Source organism: Pongo pygmaeus, chromosome X, assembly GCF_028885625.2.
Source record: "Pongo pygmaeus isolate AG05252 chromosome X, NHGRI_mPonPyg2-v2.0_pri, whole genome shotgun sequence".
Lineage (NCBI taxonomy): Eukaryota > Metazoa > Chordata > Mammalia > Primates > Hominidae > Pongo > Pongo pygmaeus.
In genome coordinates, this window is record NC_072396.2 from 48,927,790 (window position 1) to 48,948,526 (window position 20,737).

At 45.9% G+C, this 20,737-nt stretch overlaps 1 protein-coding gene across 2 annotated transcripts; it reads right to left on the reverse strand.

Moving 5' to 3' along the window:
• Nucleotides 1-2,969: 2,969 nt before the first annotated feature.
• On the reverse strand, nt 2,970-13,949 carry LOC129025032 (putative protein SSX6). Of its 2 annotated transcripts, XM_054472476.1 has the most exons (9): nt 13,866-13,949; nt 13,190-13,272; nt 11,879-11,967; nt 11,330-11,444; nt 10,570-10,665; nt 8,671-8,720; nt 6,549-6,684; nt 4,053-4,157; nt 2,970-3,590 (listed from the first exon to the last, which is right to left on the reverse strand). In XM_054472476.1, the coding sequence occupies exons 1-8, from the start codon at nt 13,934-13,936 to the stop codon at nt 4,057-4,059; spliced, it is 741 nt and encodes a 246-aa protein (XP_054328451.1). In that variant the 5' UTR covers nt 13,937-13,949; the 3' UTR covers nt 2,970-3,590; nt 4,053-4,056. The 2 variants fall into 2 exon arrangements, with proteins under 2 accessions (XP_054328451.1, XP_054328452.1); XM_054472477.1 differs by lacking the exons at nt 2,970-3,590; nt 13,190-13,272 and adding an exon at nt 3,853-3,937 and having other exon boundaries at nt 13,866-13,945.
• Nucleotides 13,950-20,737: the final 6,788 nt, after the last annotated feature.

Consider the following 20,737-nt stretch of genomic DNA (forward strand, 5'->3'; position numbering starts at 1 on the left):
ACAGATGATTGGAGCAAGATGGCAGATAGATCCCCTGCCCCACTCAACATTCCATTGAACTGGGAAGAAAATGTTTTCAAGGATCAACTCTTAACAGTAGAGAAAAATAGGAAAATGTGTCAGTGGTACACCAGAAATATTGAGGCATTCCTGGGAGATCGAGTAGATGAGATCAGACTGACAGAGAAACCCGAGGAGACAAGACCACAGCTCAAATCACTGTAGGTGAGAGATGCTGTTTGTTTTTTGAGACGGAGACTTACACTGTCGCCCAGGCTGGAGTGCAGTGGCCTGATCTCAGCTCACTGCAAGCTCTGTCTCTCGGGTTCAAGTGATTCTCTTGCCTCACTCCCCGCAGTAACTGGGACTGACAGGTGCCTGCCATCAAGGCCAGCTAATTTTTATATTTTTAGTAGAGACAGGGGTTTCGCAATGTTGGGCAGGCTGGTCTCGAACTCCTGACCTCAAGTGATCTGCCTGCCTCAGACTCCAAAACTGCTCGGATTACAGCGTGAGTCACTGCGCCTGGCCAGGAGATGATCTTTGTAACAAAACCTCTGAAAAACTCCAAACCCAGAATAAAAAAAAAAAAAAAAAAACACACACACACACAGCCGGAAACGTCTGAATCAGTCAGATTCCCCTACAACAGCACACTCACACTGGCTGGCAGTAGCCACTTTTGCCTCTAAGATGAAACTCTGATCATTGTTCATTAAAAAAAGGGAAGGCCTGGTTAGGTGGCTCACACTTGTCATCCCAGCACTTTGGGAGGCTGAGGCAGGAGAATTGCCTGAACCCAGTAGACAGAGACCAGCCTGGGCAACATAGTGGGATCCTGTGTCTACAGAAAATACAAAAACTAGCTAGGTGTGGTGGCATGTGCCTGTAGCTACAGCTAGTTCGGAAGCTGAAGTGGGAGAATCCCTTGAGCCTGGGAGATCGAGGCTGCAGTGAGCTGTAATTGCAGCAATGCACTCCAACCGCGGCGACAGAGTGAGATCCTCTCTCGAAAAAACACAAAAGAGTAATGCATCATTGGGCAGGGTGGGTCACGCCTGTAATCCCAGCACTTTGGGAGACTGAGGCCAGTGGATCACGAGGTCAGGAGATGGTGACCATCCTGGCTAACATAGTGAAACCCCGTATCTACTAAAAATACAAAAATTAGTTGGGCATGGTGGCATGTGCCTGTATTCCACAATCTTCCAGCCACCCTTTCTTGCACCTGTCTTGTGGGCTGGGGGACCCAACTTATGGATTCCATCTTCCCAGGGAGAAAGAAAAATCAAATCCTTCAGTATCTCTTTTAGGGTATCCTCTGCTGTATTTACATGGAGGATAAGGCACTCGATATCTAGTAGCCGAATGTTACATTTGTGTAATACGGAGCTATGTTGGGATAAAATAGAATTTGTTTCCTCTGAGACACAGGTAGAGGTACGTCCACACTGACCTGGGTGGCAGCCACCTCTTCCTGCAGTGCCAGGCAGGGCATGCTCACAGATCTGGGGAACCTCTGGGGCTCCTGGAGCCCCACAACCTCCTTACTAGCACCCTCTCCCTCTGGTGGCTGTGACAGCCCACACTTGGTCTTGGGTATCCCCTGCTTCTTTGCTTGCCCCTCTTCTCCCCACGCTGCACATCTCTGTCTCCCACTGTCCCCACTACGTCCACGATTGCCTCTCCCTCCCGGCACTCTCCATCTCTAAGGGCTCCTTGTCTTGGAAAATGAACCCACAGCCTCTACCTTGCGACTGGGGACAGAACCCGGAGCTTGTTCAATTCTCCCTCCCTCCCTCCACCACACACACATTTCCTCCTTAATGTTTCTGAAGTCAGTGAGCTCCAAACTCAGCCCCTCCTGCACCTGCCAGCTGTAGGACCTGTGACAAGATGCCTACCATCTGCCTGGGACTCCTTCTCTTATCTATCATATAGGCATAACGATGGTAGTTTCCTCCTTCCAAGGCTGGGGAGAAGCAAGAGGCCAAGGTGATGGGCTATGGACAGTCAAAACAGCTCCCATCCTGCCTCCACCTGGGGCTGGTGTTTCAAGTCCGTTGCTTGTGAATGGAGCTTTAATGTCTCCATTCACACACAAATGTTTTATTCTAAAATAGACTCCCCTCTGCTCTTCCCTTCCCCACAACTCTTTCCCCTCTGCACCGGGCAGTGGTACCTGTGAGAAAGAACTGTCCCATTCCCAAATCATCGTCCCCACCCCAGCCCCCAGGCCCTTGGTTGGTGAGACCCTTGATGGGCAGTCTCATGCTTCTGTCCAGGGGACTTTCCCACCGCTGATCCCCTGCATGGAGACTAAGTGGACTCTTGTATTCCCTGTCCATCACAGGGTCTACAGCGCACGCATCTTCCTCATTCCTCCATGTTCCCCAGATGGCGATTTCATCTGTGTCTCCTCCCACATACTCCCAAATGGACCTCCCAGCCCTAGAACACGAAAATCGTTCAGAGAGCAAAGGCCAAGATGCCCAACCACCTGCTGCAGAATCCTGCTCCAGGACTGAAGTATATAGTCTCTATCAAAATAAAAACTGGAGGCCAGGTGTGGTGGCTCACGCCTGTAATCACAACACTTTAGGAGGCCAAGGTGGGAGGATCGCTTGAGCCCAGGAGTTCAAGTCTGCATTGAGCTATGATCATGCCACTGCACTCCAGCCTGGACAGAGCAAGACCCCCATCTCTAGAAGAAACAAACAAACAAACAAACCCAACAACTGGAAGCATCCTCCTCTAGAATGGGGGTCAGGAACTTCTGTCTGCCTTGTTTCCTGATGTCGCTCCAGCACCTAGAACAGCGCTCAGTACGAGGACGCACTCATTAGGGTTTTGTTGAATAAATGACTCCTTTGACACAGCAATTCCACTTCTAAGAATCTTTCCTAAAGAAACATTCACACACGTGCACAGAGCTGTGTGCACAATAATGAGAGGAGCAAACAACTGGGGAATGTTTGCAAAGGTTTATTAAATGTCAGTAACCGATACAGGGGAATCGGATGAGAGGAGTACATGCTGAACAGGAAACGGAGTGGCGGGGGCTTGACCAGGACGCATGGCAATGGGGAAAAGCAGATGGGAGATGCTTATAGTGGTACTTGGTGTGAGTGTGTGTGTGTGTGTGTGTGTGTGTGTGTGTGTGTGCGCGCACGCATGTGTGGTGTGTAAATGGAGAGGAAAAAATCTGATATTAAACACTCAGAACTGCCCTCAGTCGTCACATCTGGGGAGACAGGAGGGTAGTGCTGTTCTATGCAGAGAATACCTGACTATACTTGTTTTTTAAGTAGATGCATGGATACACAAACCGAAATATGCGTTAAGTATGTCTTGCTCATCAATGAAAAGGATAATATCTAACAGAATGACACAGTGTAAAAAAATACAACGTAAACGCTAACACCGAACTCTTGGCACACTAAGAAAAATGACGCTCAACTTTTCACTGTTGTGAACACTTGCTTTCGCTTGCTATACACCTGATGACGAGGGGTCCGCAGCCATGCCCATGTTCGTGAAAGGTCACCACGTTCTGCTTCTCATCATGGGCATGTGTCATATCCACGAAGCTGAGGCAAGAAGAGAGAAGGAAAGCAAGTGGCAGTGAGTTCCCACTGCCCAATAACTCAATCTCAACTCCTCCTGACCTGCAGACCCTGCACACTCTGATTCTGCCCTATCTCAGGACCTGCACACGCCTTCCACGGTTCCTTGAAGTGAATCCTCTGCTCATGCCACAGTGACTTCCTCACCTGGTTTATCCATTCCTAGGCTAGAGGAAGGTGTGGCCCACATATCAGGGCTGACCTGGGGTTTGGGAGCCCACAGCATCCGGGGTAGGGAGGATCCCTGGATATACAGGGCAGGGAGTAGAAAGAGCATGGGAAATCTCATCATTCAGCCTCAATGCTGTACCCTAGAAAATTATGAGAAGGGAATGATTGGGGTACAATTGACAAGATGGGATACCAGTACCATAACAGAATAGCACATCTGCAGGGATGTGGGGGGTGAGCCGAAGGTTCACTTACGGAGTTACTCGTCATCTTCCTCAGGGTCGCTGATCTCTTCATAAATCACCAGCTGCTTTCTCTCACGCAGTCTGTGGGTCCAGGCATGTTTCCTCCTTTTGGATCCTGTGATGGGGAAGAGTTGGAAGATGAGGGTTGGGTAGGTTGGAGAGTGTTAGGCTCTGTTTTCTCAAAAGCAGGAGATGCCTCCCCCCTCGCAAGTGCCCATGGGCCTTCTTTATCCAGTTTTCCCCTTCTCTGGCTTAGAGAGGCTGAGACCTTAGACCCACACCAATACAGGCCAAATGGCAATTAAAGTTTTAGCTTCTGGCTCCTTCCGTTGTCGGGTTTAGATTCCCAAAATCTTCACTTATGGAAACATTCACCCATACCTCCTTTCATTCTGCAAGTATTCGTTAAGGGCACACAGGCATACCTCATTTTATTGCACCTCATTTTCATAGTGCTTCGCAGATACTGCATTTTTTTTTTAGAAATTCTCACCAATTTTACACTTTTCCATTATTATTATATCTGTTATGGTGATTTGTGATCAGTGAGCTTTGATGTTATTATTGCAATTGTTTTTGTTGTTTTTTAATATTTTAAAATAATTTCTGTTCTTTATTTTGTGGGTACACAGTAGGTGTATATACTTATGGGGTACGTGAGATGTTTTGATACAGGCATGCAAATGCGTAATAATCACATCATGGAAAATAGGGTATCCATCCCCCCAAACATTTATCCTTGTGTTACAAACAATCCAATTACACTCTTTTAGTTATTTTTAAATGTATGATTACGTTATTATTGACTATAGTCACCCTGTTCTGTGTAAATGTTTTGGGGGTACTAAGAACTGCGCCCACAGAAGATGATGAATGTAATCGATCAATGTTGTGTGTGTTCTGACTGCTCCACCGATGAGGTCTTCCCTGCCTCTCTTCCTTTTCTTGGGCCTCCCTATTTCCTGAGACACAGCAATACTGAAATTAGAACAATGAACAACCCTACAATGGCCACTAAGTGTTCAAATGAAAGGAAGAGGCGCATGTCTCTCACTTTAAATCAGAAGCTAGAAATGGCTAAGCTTAGTGAGGAAGACCTGCTGAAAGCCAAGACAGGCTGAAAGCTAGGCCTCTTGCACCAAACAGCCAAGCTGTGAATGCAAAGGAAAAGTTCTTGAAGGAAATAATAGTATATACTGCAAAGGAAAAGTTCTTGAAGAAAATAATAATACTAATACTCCAGTGAACGCAAGAATAAGAAAGCAAAACTGCCTTACTGCTGAAATGAGAGAGTTGGAGTGATCAGGATAGAACATGAAACCAGCCACAACATTCCCTTAAGCCAAAGTCTAATTCAGAGCAAGACCCAAACTCTCTTCCAGTCCATGAAAGCCGAGAGAGGTGAAGAAGCTGCAGAGGAAACGTGTGAAACTAGCAGAGGTTGGTTTGTGAGGTTTAAGGAAAGAAGCTGTCTCCATAACATAAAAGTGCAAGGTGTAGCAGCAAACCCTGATGGAGAAGCTGCAGCAAGTTATCCAGAAGATCTAGCTAAGATCACTGATGAAGGTGGCTACACTATACAATAGATTTTCAGTATAGATTAAATAGCCTTCTATTGGAAGCAGATGCCAACTAAAACTTTCATAGCTAGAGAGGACTGACTCCAACTTTGAAAGAAGTTCTACTGTGGGTAAAATGCTATCCAATAGCATCACATACTACAGAGAAATCTTTCATGAAAGGGAGAGCTAATCGATGTGGCAAATTTCACTGTTGTGTTCTTTTAAGAAACTGCCACAGCCACTCCATCCTTCAGCAACCACCACCTTGATCTGCCAGCAGCCATCAACACCGAGGCAAGACCCTCCACCAGTAAAAAGAGCGTGACTCACTGAAGTCTCAGAAGATCGTTAGCATTTTTTTAAAATGAATTATTTTAAAATTAAGGTAGGTACATTTTAGACATAACGCTATTGCACACTTAGTAGACTACACTGTAGTGTAAACATAATGTTTTTATGCACTGCAAAACAAACAAAAAACAATGTGTGTGACTCACTTTATTGCAGTGGTGTGGAACTGAAACTGCAATATCTCTGAAGTACACCTGTATTGGGTATCAGGCATTGAGCTGAGTAAGATATGATCCCAGGTTATCACAGATAGAATCGCCTGAACACCGTTCATGTCATCAGCCTTTCCAGACTAAATTTAATGCCTCCAAACAATCTATGAACTATGATTCTTTATTTCCATCTTATGGACTGGGAATCTGGAACTGAGAAACTTTGGAAGACTTGCCCCAAGTCACATGGTTTTTAAATATGGATGACATCTCCAGTCTGTGTCTCTGGAAGTCATGTCTGACATCTCATCTGGAGCTGGGCGAGCTCCTCAGCCCAGCCTGGACCCAGGCTTGTCTGGGATCCATGCCACACACCCAGTCCACACACCTGAACATAGCCAGGGAAGCCAGAGGGGTTGTTCCCAAATCGTATCCTCTTACCAGATCTCTCGTGAATCTTCTCAGAGCTACTTGCTTTTCCCGGGGGGCACAGCTGTTTCCCATCGTTCTGTGAGCCAGATGCTTCTGGCACTCCCTTCAAGTCATTTCCTTCCTCTGCTGGCTTCTCGGGCATGATCTTTATAATATGAAGGTCACAGATAAACAGTATCAGTGACATTTCTACAGTGCTTTAGAGCTTACAAAGTGTCTTCACATGCATTACCTTAATCAATGTTCTCAACAACGCTGGGAGAGTTACACTTGCCTAAATTAGGAGAAACCTGGGAAGTTAGAAGCGAAAGGAATGGCCTAAATGAATGGGGTTTCCAGGGCTAGAATGCTTATCTTCACACTCTTTTAACATTCGTGCAAACAGCAGAAATCTCCATGTAATTGAGAGTATGGTATACAGAAGTTTTGGAGACTAGCATTCTAAGAATTCACAAGGTCTACAAAAGGAAAAGCTTCTATAAAATACAAGGGATCCCAACATAAGCTTGTAGACAGCTGCTGAGAGAGTAAATGTAAAGACATAGAGAGGGGACAAAACACTGCTGGGAAAGATGGTGTGGGGAGATGAATACAGGGAAGAGAGAGGGAAAGAAATGGTTTGCTGAAATTAATCTAGACATCAAAGAAAGCAGTACCAGATATGACATACCACCCTACTGAGGCACCAACATTGAATGTGGAATTCAGTGAGGTGGTGCCCATAACAATTCTGGTTGCATTGGGATGTGTCACTGACCAACAATCTTAAGCTATCAGTTTTCGTTTTGTTTTGTTTTGAGACGGAGTCTCGCTCTGTCGCCAGGCTAGAGTGCAGTGGTGCGATCTCTGCTCACTGCAATCTCCCCCTTCCCGGTTCAAGCGATTCCCCTGCCTCAGCCTCCCGAGTAGCTGGGACTACAGGCAGGCACTACAACGCCCCGCTAAGTTTTGTATTTTTAGTAGAGACGAGGTTTCACCATGTTGGCCAGGATGGTCTCGATCTCTTGACCTCGTGATCTGCCCACCTCGGCCTCCCAAAGTGCTGGGATTACAGTCGTGAGCCACCACGCCCTCGGCCTTAAGGTACCCTTAAGGTACATTTTACTCAGCTTCCTCACTTATGAAATAGTGAACAACACATGTAAAATAGGCTAAGGGAAATTCCTCTCTGAGCTTGTAAACACTGTTTAAATGTAATAATAATAACAATTAATACCTTTCTGGAGCTTGCTTTGAATTTGGTCTCCACACTGGCAACCCAGCTCCCAGATCCCTTTACCCTCTAAACCAGAGTTGAATCTGCACTTGTGGGATCACTCATTCAGGGGCCTCCGAGAGATCTTCTGGGCTGGGACTGGGGCTTCCCAGATGCCCCAGGTCCAGACAAGGCCCTCAAGGATCTCACAGTATGGAGGGGCCAACAGTCAAAGCGATTCCTAAGCCATGTGAGTGGCCCCGGTAACAGAGCAGAGGCCAGCTGGTCCTTCCTGTTGTGAGAGTGGGTGTCTCAACGGAAGCACCAGGAGGCCCTATGGGGTGAAGCCCTAGTGAGTAACATCTGAACTTCATAAACAAATGCAAACGTGAATGAGGTTTAAATGGCTTGGAGCTCTGGATTAGACTACCACTGCCACTGCGCCTCAGGAAAATTCTTTAACATCTCTGTACCCTGATAGCCTCATTTTATTATTATGTTGCTGATAACTGTGATCTAAAACATGAACTATGATTCTTTACTTTCATTTCATGGACCAGGAATCTGGAGCTCAGAGAACTTAGAAGATTTGCGCCAAGTCACATGGCTTTTATATGGATGACAACCAAAGTGTGTGACTTGTTATTCTTTGGAGAGAATAACAGAAACAACGTCATAGAGGTCTTCTTATGGATTAAATTAATTAATCCATGTGAACTGCTTAAAATAGTATCTGGCATCACTATGAAAACAAAAGAAGTATTAAGGATCACAACTGTTAGTATTATCAAGCCGTCGATGCTACATCTGGTGTTGTGATAGACATGGGGAGAAGGAGGCAGTGAGGACATTTTTGATATTCTCCCGCTCTTACCAGTGTTCACATCCGTGGAGGGACAAAGGTTCTCTGGTCCTTTAGATTTGAGAGATACTCACCTTCGGGATGGTTCTCTGGAGCCTGCGAAAAGTCATCTGAGGATGTTCAACTGAAAGAGAATACATCAGAATTTTTCTTTGTTGGTAAAGATTTCCAAACCCTAGAGAGACTTCTGTAGCATCAGGGCATTCTGCAGCAGAGGGTTATGAGTCCACTGATTGTTGAGGAGTTATTTGAGATTTGCTTCTGAATTATGTTTACTCATGGTTGGTTCACTTATCTGTGGCATCAATTCAGAATTTTCCATCTCATAGTTTATCAAATGGGGGTTAAACCCCATCACAGTCTCATCTTATTCCATTACGTATCTTTTACTTTTTCCCAAATAATTAAATTGATTGGTTGGGAATCTGAACTGTACCCACTCAAGATGTGCAACAACTAAAAATCACTGTACACTTCAAATGGGTGAATCTTATGGTATGTCAATTAAGCTGTTAAATGTGTGATGAACCATGGATGATTTAGTCCAGTGGCTCTGAAATATTTTCAGTATAAAGACACTCCTTTAAAGTCAAAAGCTTGGCAGATACTCAAGCACTGGCTTTTCAGACCTCTTGTAGTGATTGTGGGAGATTGTAGAATCTGGCCTGTTTGTTGGGGAGTAATAGGTCTGTTGGAGACAGTTTGGACATTCTGACCTTGTCTTATGATTGTATTGTCAGAGCAGAAGAGCCGGGAAACACATATGACCCCTTTATATTCCTGAATTGCACAAAGCTGTCTACCCAAGAACCTGTCTTTTTTTCACCCCATGTTATCTCTGCTCACTGACAAGTGGGAAAGCTCTCTTTGTGTTGGATGAGGGATCACTCTTTCAAACTCACTTCCAAGCTCATCACGGAGAATCGGGGTTGTTTGGGAATGAGAAGACTATTTGGTTTTAATAAAATATAGAGAAACAGCGATCTTTATTACATAATGTGTTCATCACCCTCACTCCTGAGATACCTATCCAATACCTACATGCTGTTAATGAAACAAACTCTGGAAGTTTTTGGCGGCTCTACGCTTTTAACATTTTCTTTTTGTTTTTCACTTTTAACATTTTCTTAACTGTCCTTTGATTCATTAACAGTGTTTAGCAAGAACAACATGTCCTTTAAAAAAGAAATATTTCAAACACACAGAAAAGTATAGGGAATAATATTGAGTTCAGTTGCATCTCAACATTACCCCACGACTATGTTAGATCTGATTTATTTATTCAGAATATTAGAAATACTAGAAACGGCCGGGTGCAGTAGCTCACACCTGTAATCCCAGCACTTTGGGAGGCTGAGGTGGGTGGAATACCCGAGGTCAGGAGTTTGAGAACAGCCTGGACAACCTGGTGAAACCCCGTCTCCACTAAAAATACAAAAATTAGGTGGGCATGGTGGCGGGCGCCTGTAATCCCATCTACTCAGGAGGCTGAAGCAGGAGAATCGCTTGAGCCCGGGAGGCAGAGGTTGTACGTGGGCTGAGACTGTGCCATCGCACTCCAGCCTGGGCGACAAGAGCAAATCTCCAGTTCAAAACAAAAACAAAAACAAAACGAAACACACTATCAACAAGTCATGACTGAAGCTGTCTGTGCAGCACTCACCAATCCCTGCCCCCGCTCCTTCTCCATTTACAGCCAGTCTTCTCAATTTGATGGCTTTTTATTCGCATTCATGTTTTCATGCATTTACCATTTACTTATTATCCATAAAAATACGTATTCTTGTTTTGCGTGTTTTAAAATTTTATGAATGGCCTCTGTAGTTAACTTTCTGTGTGCAATTTTTTTTTTTTTTTTCACTCAGCCCTGATGTGTATGAGGGAACAAATGCCTGAGGATCTTTTCCACATAGCTGAGCTGAAAAGCAGTTGGGCTTGAGGAGACCCTTTCCAGTCCCTTCCCGTCTACTCACCCTCATTCCCACGGTTATGGTCATTATCAGAATCATTCCTCTGAGAGTCTGTGGCCCGTTCATTACGCATGAAAGGTGGGAGGGTGACGTTGAAACCTAGAAAGAAGCAAAATGTTTATTCCTTAAGGGACAAACTTAGGCCTGGCACAGTGGCTCATGTCTGTCGTACCAGCACTTTGGGAGGCTGAGGCGGGAGGATTGCTTGAGGCCAGGAGTTCAAGAAGAGCCTGGGTAACACAGAGAGACCCCCACATCTACAAAATATAAAATAAAATTAGTTGGGCATGGTGGCATGTGCCTGTAGCCTCAGCTACTCCATAGGCTGGGCAGGAGGATTGCTTGAGCCCAGGAGTTCGAGGCTGCATTGAGCTATGATTGCACTACTGCACTCTAGCCTAGGTGACAGAGTGAGACTCTGACTCCAAAAGAGAGAGAGAGAGAGAGACAGAGAGAGACAAGACCAGAGGAGGAAGGGAGGGTGGGAGGTGTGCTGCGATGCCACAGAGACAGTTGGGCTCATCAGAACAGACGCCTATGGGAGAGAAACGTGCAGGATCCAGGTACGAGCTCCACTGTGGCCAGTCCCTGCCCTCAGCCCTGACAGGATACAGAAGAGCAGAGCACCCAGAAGCTGCCTTGCCATTTTTCCCTGCACAAAAGGAAAACGTGGGGTACTTTCTGCAGTCTAAGAAGTAGCCTAGGCAGGAAAAGGGATGCTCATGTGTCCCCAGACTTGTCTGTTCCTAGAACTTTCTGTTACCTAGTTTAGTCATGGCCTCATACTTTCTCTTCACATGCACACAGCTGATTTTCTCCGAGTATTTCATCTTTTCCCACTCTTCCTTAGAGAAGTATTTGGCAATATCACCGAAGGCCTAGGAAAAAAGAAAGAAATTCTGGCAGTGACTGAGCTAGGCATGTCTGCCATTCAGCTGGAGCCGCTTCCTGTGTGCTGGATCTGGGAAGTGGGGATGATAATCCGTCCTGGTTGATGCCATGGCTAACTGACAGAACATGGGGACCTTCCCTAGCTTCTCCCCTGCCACACAGTAGGGCTTCAATGATGCTGGCTGGCTCTCTTCTCACCTTGCAGAATGGAGTGAGAGTTATCAAATGTAGAGCAAAGTCACAGACTTGTCTCCAGGGATACTAGGTGTTGACAGAGCGAGGGTGGGAGGCTCCCAAGGATCTAGATCTCCCTCGAGACCCTGCTCCTTGTCCCCAGTACCTCTGTCCTCCCCTCCTTAGAAACCTGGTCACCCTACTCTGTCCCCTGGATCACTGCTCTGCCCCCTCCAGGTCACCTCACCTTGCTTCTCTTCTCTGATGCTTTATCATCATCCCTGGGTCTCTTTGCAAAGGTGTCGTCTCTGTTCATGGCACCAGGAGCAGTCTGACCTGCAAGAGAAACAGCCTGAGTCTTTCCAGTCCTGGGGAGGGAGAAATCTGTGAAGGCCGGCCACACTCAGTCACCTGGAATCAGGTGTTGCATTTCTGCATCCGGGGCTTATCTGTCCGTGAGTAAGGACATGGGGAGAAGTCAGATGAAAACAGGGAGCCAGGGACCTCTGGGAGAAGTATTGATTGGGGATGACAAGTTTCCTATGGACATAGCAGCCTTGAGTCTTTGGGAGGGGGTTGGCTAATGTTGTTAGCAGTTTCCCTGGAGCTAGGCTTACCCTGAAAGACGTACAGACCCTTGTTGGGGAGGCAGGGACATGACTGTGTAATTTTATTGAGTGGGGGCGTTCTGACACCCCCACTCAATAAATAAAGGGAGGGAAGTGAGTCCCAGAGATAACATGGTCTCTCTGGTGATGGATATGATCAGGCAGAGGGATGGGGGGTTCTGTTCTGTTGATGAGAAATGAGCACGGCCAATATGAACGGATTTAGAGGCTATTACTGGGTTATTTGTAAATTATTAGAAGGAAGAGAACTAGAATCTCCAAGACTACAAGAGCCCGTCATCACTTAGAGAGAATGTGGAGCATTTCAAGTTGCAGCAATCGGCCAGGCATAGTGGCTCATGCCTGTAATCCCAGCATTTTGGGGGGCCGAGGCATGCAGATCGCTTGAGCCCAGGAGGTCGAGACCAGCCTGGGAAACATAGCAACACCGCCATCTGTACAAAAAAAAAAAAAAACCCACAAAAAAAATTAGCTGGGGATGGTGGCGAAGGCCTGTAACATCTCAGCACTTTAGCAGGCCAAGGGGGGGCGGATCGCTTGAGCCCACGAGGTCGATACCAGCCTAGCCAACCTAGCGAAACCCTCTACTAAAAAAAAAAAAAATTAAATAAAAAATATCGTGGGGGCAGGGTGGTGTGCGCCTGTAGTCCCGAGGCCGAGGCAAGAGGATCTCCTGAGCCCAGGAGGTCCAGGCCAGCCTGGCCAACATAGCAAAACCCCATTTCTACTAACAACAATAACAACAAAAAAATAGCACGGGCAAGGTGGCTCCTGCCTGTAGTTCCCAGGCCGAGGTGGGAGGATCGCTTGAGTCCAGGAGGTCAAGACCAGCCCGGCCAACATAGCAAAGCCCCGTCTCTACTAAAAACAAAAACAACAAACAAACAAACAAAAAAACAAAAAACTAGCAGGGATGGAATGGCACACACCTGTAGTCCTGAGGCCAAGGTGGGTGGATCCCTTGAGCCCAGGAGGTTGAGGCCAGCCTGGCCAACGTAGTGAAACCCGGCTTCTAATTTAAAAAAAAAAAAAAAATCGTGGGCAGGTTGGTGCACTTCTGTAGTCCCAGGGCCGAGGCGGAAGGATTGCTTAAGCCCAGGTGGTCGAGGCCAGCCTGGCCAACATAGCAAAACCGTCTGTACTAAAAAAATAAAAAATAAAAAATATTAGTGGGGTCGGGGTGGTGCGTGCCTGTAGTCCTGAGGCCGAGGTGGGAGCATTGCTTGAGCCCAGGCAGTTGAGGCCAGCCTGGTCAACATGGCGGTTACTGTCTCTACTAAGAAAAATAAAAAATAAAAAAAAATTAGTGAGGGCGGGGTGGTGCGTGCCCCTAGTCCCGAGGTCGAGGCGGGAGGATTGCTTGAGCCCCCGGTCTCTACTAAAATACAAAAATAAAAAAAAATTTCCAGGGGTTGGATGACGCAGGCCTGTAGACCCGAGGCTGAGGTGAGAGGATCCTCCAAGATGATCGTCCTGAAAGGCATTAGTTGTCTTTCAGTCCTCAAGATTTTCAGAACCCCAAGCACTTGAGGGCCCTACAGAGGCTTCCTCCTTTTCTATCTGCCCCCATTAGCCCATCTAGGGTGCCCCTTCAAGAGAACCTACCTCAGAAACAAAGCAGTGGTGGCGAGATCGGCAGCAGTTGGTGACAAAGTGTGGCTGGAGGAGGAGAACATATTCTGCAATGTCACTGCCCCAGGATGATGGACCAATCAGGGCAGTTAGTGAACTCCATCTGGCCAATCAGAAGTCAGAACAGTAGGCGGGAGGCGCGAAGCTGATGTGGGGTCTATCAGTTGAGGCTCCAGGGACAGAACCTTCTCAAAGTGGGGCAGAGACTCTGATTTTCCCACCTAAAGCATCCCCTGGGATTGGCTACTCCAAGTTCAGAGTACGCATGCTCTGATATTCTCTTTAGCTTCTTCCAAAATCAGAGTACGCATGTGCTGATTTTCTCTTTCCATTTTTTCCTATCCCTCCCCACCCCGCCCCCCGCAGTGCATTTGTTATCCAGTTTTAATAAGTAGTGTATATGAAGCAGGTCGTCATCTCAACTCCTTCCTGTCAGTTTCTAACTTTTTCAGGTATGGGATTTTTCCTAGGAACTCTGTAGTAACGTCAGAAATTTGGGCCGGGCGCGGTGGCTCATGCTTATAGTCCCAGCACATTGGGAGGCCACAGCTGGTGGATCGTTTGAACCCGGGAGGCAGAGGTTGCAGTGAGCCACAATCACGCCACTGCACCCCAGCCTGGACAACAGAGCGATACCCTGTCTCTTATCTCTACAAAAAATAAATAAAATTAGCGAGGTGGGGTGGTGTGCCTGTAGTCCCAGTTACTCAGGAGACTGAGGATCGCTTGAGCCCAGGAGTACGAGGTTGCAGTGACCATGATCCAGCCACTGCTGCCTACCTTGGCCACAGAGCGAGATCTTGTCAGAAAAAAAAAAAAAAGAGAGAGAGAGAGAGAGAAAGAAAGAAAAATTTCAATGAGCCAGTCCCAGTGGCTCATGCCTGTAATCCCAACACTTTGAGAGGCTGAGGCAGGAGGTGGAAGGATCACTTGAGGACAGAAGTTCCAGAACAATCTGGGGTGCATAGTGAGACCCCCAGCTCTATAAAAAATTTTTTATAAAGAAATTCAAACTAAAAAAACCAAAAACAAACTTCTATATATGTTTTTTTCTAGAAGACCAAAGAACCAGAAATATATTTTACCCATTGATATTAATAATGTTTATCGTAATAGTATTAAAAAGAGTATGTAATTAGGGCCCACTGTGTTCATCAGGGAGCTCATAAGTCAATTTGTCTAAGAAATTTCCCCTACCCCCATCCCTAGTACCTCCAACATGTCCCCGTTCCTCTCTGGGCTTTCCATCTACAGCCCTGATCTCTCTAAGATCCTCCCAGGATGACAGCAAGCTCTCTTAGGGCAGGGACAGGGCAATGGCCCTTTAGCCCAGCCCAAAGCCCTTTATGTGCATCTTCCCATTAGTTTTCACAACCTTCTCTTGAGTTAAATACTATTATCATCCCCAGTGTGCAGATGTTGAGACTGAGGCTCAGAGAATTAAGCAGTCTGCTCAAGGTCACATAGTCAGTGGGTGACAGAGCTGGGATTCACCCCCAAGATGAATTGAGTCCAAAGTCTGTGCTTTTATTTACGTATTTATTTATTTTTAATTAAAATAATTTTTTAAGAGATGGGGTCTTGCTATGTTGTCCCCGCTGATCTGGAAGGAACTCCTGGCCTCAAGCAATCCTCCTGCCTTGGCTTCCCACAACACTGGGATTACAGGAGTGAACCACCCCACGCCCGGCCTCAAAGTCTGTGCTTTTAATTACTCTTCTATATTGCCTCGACTATTTGTTGAATGAATGAATGCATCTTACAACGGCAAAGGTTCTTTAATATAATTTACATGACTCCTTACAATCACCCCAAATTCCCTCTGGCTGCTGAAACAAATTACCACAAACTTTGTGGCATAAACAACATCAATTTATTCTCTCACAATTCTGGAGCCCAGAAATCTGAAATCAGTTTCACTGAGTTGCAATCAAGTTGTCGGCAGGGCTGTACACCTCTAGAGGCTCTAGGAGAGAACCTGTTCCTTGCCTCTTCCAGCTTCCCGTGATTGCCAGCATTTCTTGGCTTGTGGCTTGATCTGGGTTGGCTCTGTGTCCCCACCCAAATCTCATCTCGAATTGTCTTCATTTGTTTTCTGTTACTGTAATTGAATACCACAAACTGGGTAATTTATAAAGGATAGAAGTTTATTTGGTGTACAGTTCTAGAGGCTAGGAGTCCAAGAGCATGGCGCTGGCATCTGGTGAGGGTTGTGCCACGGTGGAACGATGAAAGGCAAAAGCAAGTGCAGGAGACAGACAGAGAAAATGTGGCTAAGTTCCCTTTTATAACAAACCCAGTCTCGTGATAACTAATCCACTCTTATGATAATGGCATTAATCACTTCCTGACAGCCCCACCTCTTAATATTGTTAAACAATGGCAATTAAGTTTCAACACATGTTTTGGTGGGGACATTCAAACCATGGCAGTCATACTGCCTTCTTCTCTTCTGTCTGTGTCAGATCTCCCTGCCTCAATCTGATAAGGACATTCATTATTACATTTAGGGCCCACCCAGATAATCCAGGAGAATCTCCCCATCTCAGGATCTTTAACATAATCACTTTTTTTTTTCTGAGACTGAGTCTGGCTCTGTCGCCCAGGCTGGAGTGCAGTGGCATGATCTCAGCTCACTGCAACCTCTGCCTCCTGGGTTCAAGCAATTCTCTGCCTCAGGCTCCTGAGTAGCTGGGATTACAGGTGCCCGCCACCATGCCCAGCTAATTTTTGTATTTTTAGTAGAGACGAGGTTTCACCATACTGGCCAGGCTGGTCTTGAACTCCTGACCTCGTGACCCACCCACCTCGGCCTCCCAAAGTGCTGGGATTACAGGCATGAGCCACCACACCTGGCCAAAATAATCACTTTTTTTGTTGTAAGCTAACACTCACAGGTTCGAGGGGTTACCATGTAGCTATCTTTTGGAGGGGCGTTGTTCAGTCTACCACAGCCTGCCCTCTGGCCCCCAAGGATTCACATCTCTCCCACATGCAAAATACATGCACCCCATCCCCAAATCCTCAAATGTCTCAAACTGTGCAACATTAGCTGAAGTCCATCTTATCCATATAAGATCAGCTCAAAAGTACCAAGTCTCCTCATCTAAAACCGATATGGATGAGACTCTGGTTATGAAACATCCTGGGGCAAAATTCTCCTGCTGTGAACTTGTGACACTGGAAAACAAGTTATCTGTTCCAAAAATACAGTGGCGGGACAGGTGTAGGATAATAGTTACAGATATTTCCATTTCAAATGAGAGAAAATGGAAGAAAGGAAGGAGTCACTGCTTCCAACCATTTTGAAATCTAGCAGGACAAATTCCACTTGGTTTCAAGGACTCAGAATAATCCTCTGTAGCTTGAAGCTCTCCCCTCTGGTCCCATAGCCCTCCTCTCAGAATGTATGTCACAGTGATTCACACCCTTAGACCAGCAGGTCCTTTTGTATCTTTCCCAGATAATATCATTTCTATTACCGGCTATGGCTAAGCATAGTGGAAGAGCTCCTTGAGTCACGTGCCTAAACTCTTCAGCACTAGCAAACACGGCCACATTCTTGACTTTCTCTCTAGAGCATACCTTCCTGACAGTGCCTCTCCTAATTTTAGTGTCTTTTGCAATCTTGATAGGCTGAGAATTTCCCTGGATCCTTTTTGCTTAACAGTCGTTTCCTCAGTTTATCCCTTTCCTGTAACATTTTACTAGAAGTTGAAGTCCAATATAAAAATGAAAAATATAGGACTAAGTCGGGAGGTAAAAAAATGATGGACTTTCTAGGCAAGTTGTTTAGGGTTTATGAAGGATGAGCCTTGGGAAGGGAGTCTTATATATGATCACCTTGGTAGGATTGAAAAGAAATTTTTCATCAGTTTTTCCAAAAATCGACCATTAGTGTCAAGGGTGCACTGAAGCAGGGCGAGTCTACTCCTCTAGGTTTGAAATAGGTTTTCTTAACATGTTGATCTGTTCTTCTTTATCTTTTAAATAACCAGTCTAAAAAAAACAGGGATTTTGTGTTTTAAGATAGTTTCCTAACTGCATTTATTAGGTTTTGGTTTTTGTTTTTGTTTTCTGAGATGGAGTCTCACTCTGTTGCCCAGGCTGGAGTGCAGTGGTGTGATCCCGCCACTGTAGTAAACAAGGTTGCTCACTGCAACCTGCACCTCTCAGGTTCAAGTGATTCTTGTGCCTCAGCCTCTCGAGTAGCTAGGATTACAGGTGCCCACCACCACGCCTGGCTAATTTTTGTATTTTATTAGAGATGGGGTTTCACCATGTTGGCCAGGCTGGTGTCCAACTCCTGACCTCAAGTGGTCTGCCTGCCTTGGCATCCCAAAGTGCTGGGATTACCGGCATAAGCCACTGCACCCAGCTATAATTAGCAATTGTACAATAAATTTAGTTTGTACAATGGTTTTGAACCAAGATCCCAAGCCTAGGGGCCACCAGGTAGACAAATCACAAGACTATGGGGCAATTGAATGAGACCTCTTGCAGTCTTTGAGTAGCATTTTAGGACTGGGTTGAATTAAAGTAGAATGCCAACTCTATAAAAGGGACCACTAGGTGAAGGAAAGGATTTGGGGGTCAGGTTCTGTCAAGCGAAAAATGTAGACATTAAGGGGATAAGAGTCTCATCATGATATGAAGAGTAATTCTGACATCTTGGGAAAAGCTGTCTACAGTGTGGAAACATCAACTTCTCATCCTGATTTGTCGTTCGAATGTCTCTGGTTATGGCATTGGACAGTTTGGTGAACTTTTCGTGTGGTCCATACCAGGCACGGGACTTGTTCCTTAAAATTTATGAACTTTTATCTTATAGGACTTGCAAATCAAAAATAAAATCCTAAGCCCCCTGCCCCCAACCATCTGAATAGACTGCCTCCTAAGCCAGGGCTCTTTTAAAATTTAACCCGAGAGACGGTTTCAGGCCATGACAGGAAGTGTGGGTCAGGCATGCCTTATTATACCTCTCTGGCATCAACATCAACACAGACTTGAAGTCTGATAAGAAACTTGTTGGCTGGGTGCGGTGGCTCACGACTGTAATCCCAGCACTTTAGGGGGCTGAGGAGGGCGGATCACAAGATCAGGAGATCAACACCATCCTGGCTAACACAGTGAAAACCCGTCTCTACTAAAAAATACAAAAAATTAGCCAGGCGTGGTGGCACACGCCTGTAGTCTCAGCTACTCGGGAGGCTCAGGCAGGAGAATCACTCGAACCCGGGAGCTGGAGGTTGCAGTGAGCGGAGAAGGAGCCACTTCACTTTAGCCTGGCAACATAGTGAGACTCCATCTCAAAAAAAAAAAAAAACACCAAAAAAAAAAAAAAACAAAACATGTTACATGTTACAACTTATTCTCTCTGGAGCATAGTACCTGAAGGCTTCCTCTGCAAATAAGAGCTTAAAAAAAAACTAAGAACGACTCACTTCACATAATCAACTTTCACAATGGTTAAAGCAGACTCCTGCTTAGCAATGCACAAAAATACTCCTTTGTGATCCATTCATTTTACTGCTGTTGACTTTCTTGCTTTTGCTTTCAGACAGAGACACTCTCCTTTGACCAAACTTGAGTGGGGCTCCTCTGAGTCCTGTTTCTGACTAGGTCCCAACCTCAGGCTCTGTCCTTCATCCAGGGACTCTGCCCATTTAGCCTGTTTCAGCAAAAATCCTGTCAAGTCAGTTTAGCCAGAATCCCCTGCACCTGAGATTTCCTCCAAGTAATTTCCCATCTTCTGACCCCCGGCTCCTACTCCCTGACTACAAATCCCCACTTGTCCTTGGTGGAGATGAAGTCGATCCTAACATCACTCTGTCACCGCAAGACCCCATTGCAGTGGTCCCTGTACCTATCACAGTAGTTCCTGCTGTGAGTAAAGTCACCCTTACGATCTTTTTTTCTTATTTTCAGAGACAAAGTCTCATTCTGTCACTCAGGCTGGAGTGCAGTGACACAATCCTAGCTCACTGCAGCCTCAAACACCAGAGCCCAAGCAATCTTCCTGCCCCAGCCTCCCAAGTAGCTGGGACTACAGGTACACATTACCAAATCCAGCTATTTTTTAAAAAATTCTCTACAGACCCAGGAACTTGATGTGCCTGTCTAATTTTTGTATTTTTTGTAGAGACGGGTTTTCGCCATGTTGCCCAGGCTGGTCTTGAATTCCTGGGCTCAACCAATCCTCTTGCCTCTGGCTCCCAAAGTGCTGGGATTACAGGCATGAGCCATTGCAGCTGGCCCTTCCTTACAGTCTTTAATAAGTGCAATAAATACTTGTTTGCTTTAACATTTCCCTGTGTCTTCAATCTCCTGAAGTGTTACATGCCTGACATTGCCTTACTCCACCAAATATAAAAATTCCTTTCTTTTGCTGGGTGCAGTGGCTTACCCCTATAATCCCAGCACATTGGGAGGCCAAGGTGGGCAGATCACCTCAGGTCAGGAGTTCGAGATCAGCCTGACCAACATGGCAAAACCCCACCTCTACTAATTTTGTACTAAAAGTGCAAAAATTAGCCGGGCGTGGTGGTGTGTGCCTGTAGCCCCAGCTACTCAGGAGGCTGAGGAGAATCGCTTGAAACTGGGAGGCAGAGGTTACAGTGAGCCGAGATCATGCCACTGCACTCCAGCCTGGGTGACAAAGCGAGATTCTGTCTCCAAAAAAAAGAAAACAAATTCCTTTCGTTCAACACTTTGGAGTTATTACACTATTGTATCCTTGCCTCCAGTGTGGTGTTTGAGAGGCCCGATGAAGGTTTAAATATTTTTCCTTTGTAAGTAACCTGCTGTTTCTCTCAGATCATTTTAAAAATATTTTTTCTTTGTGT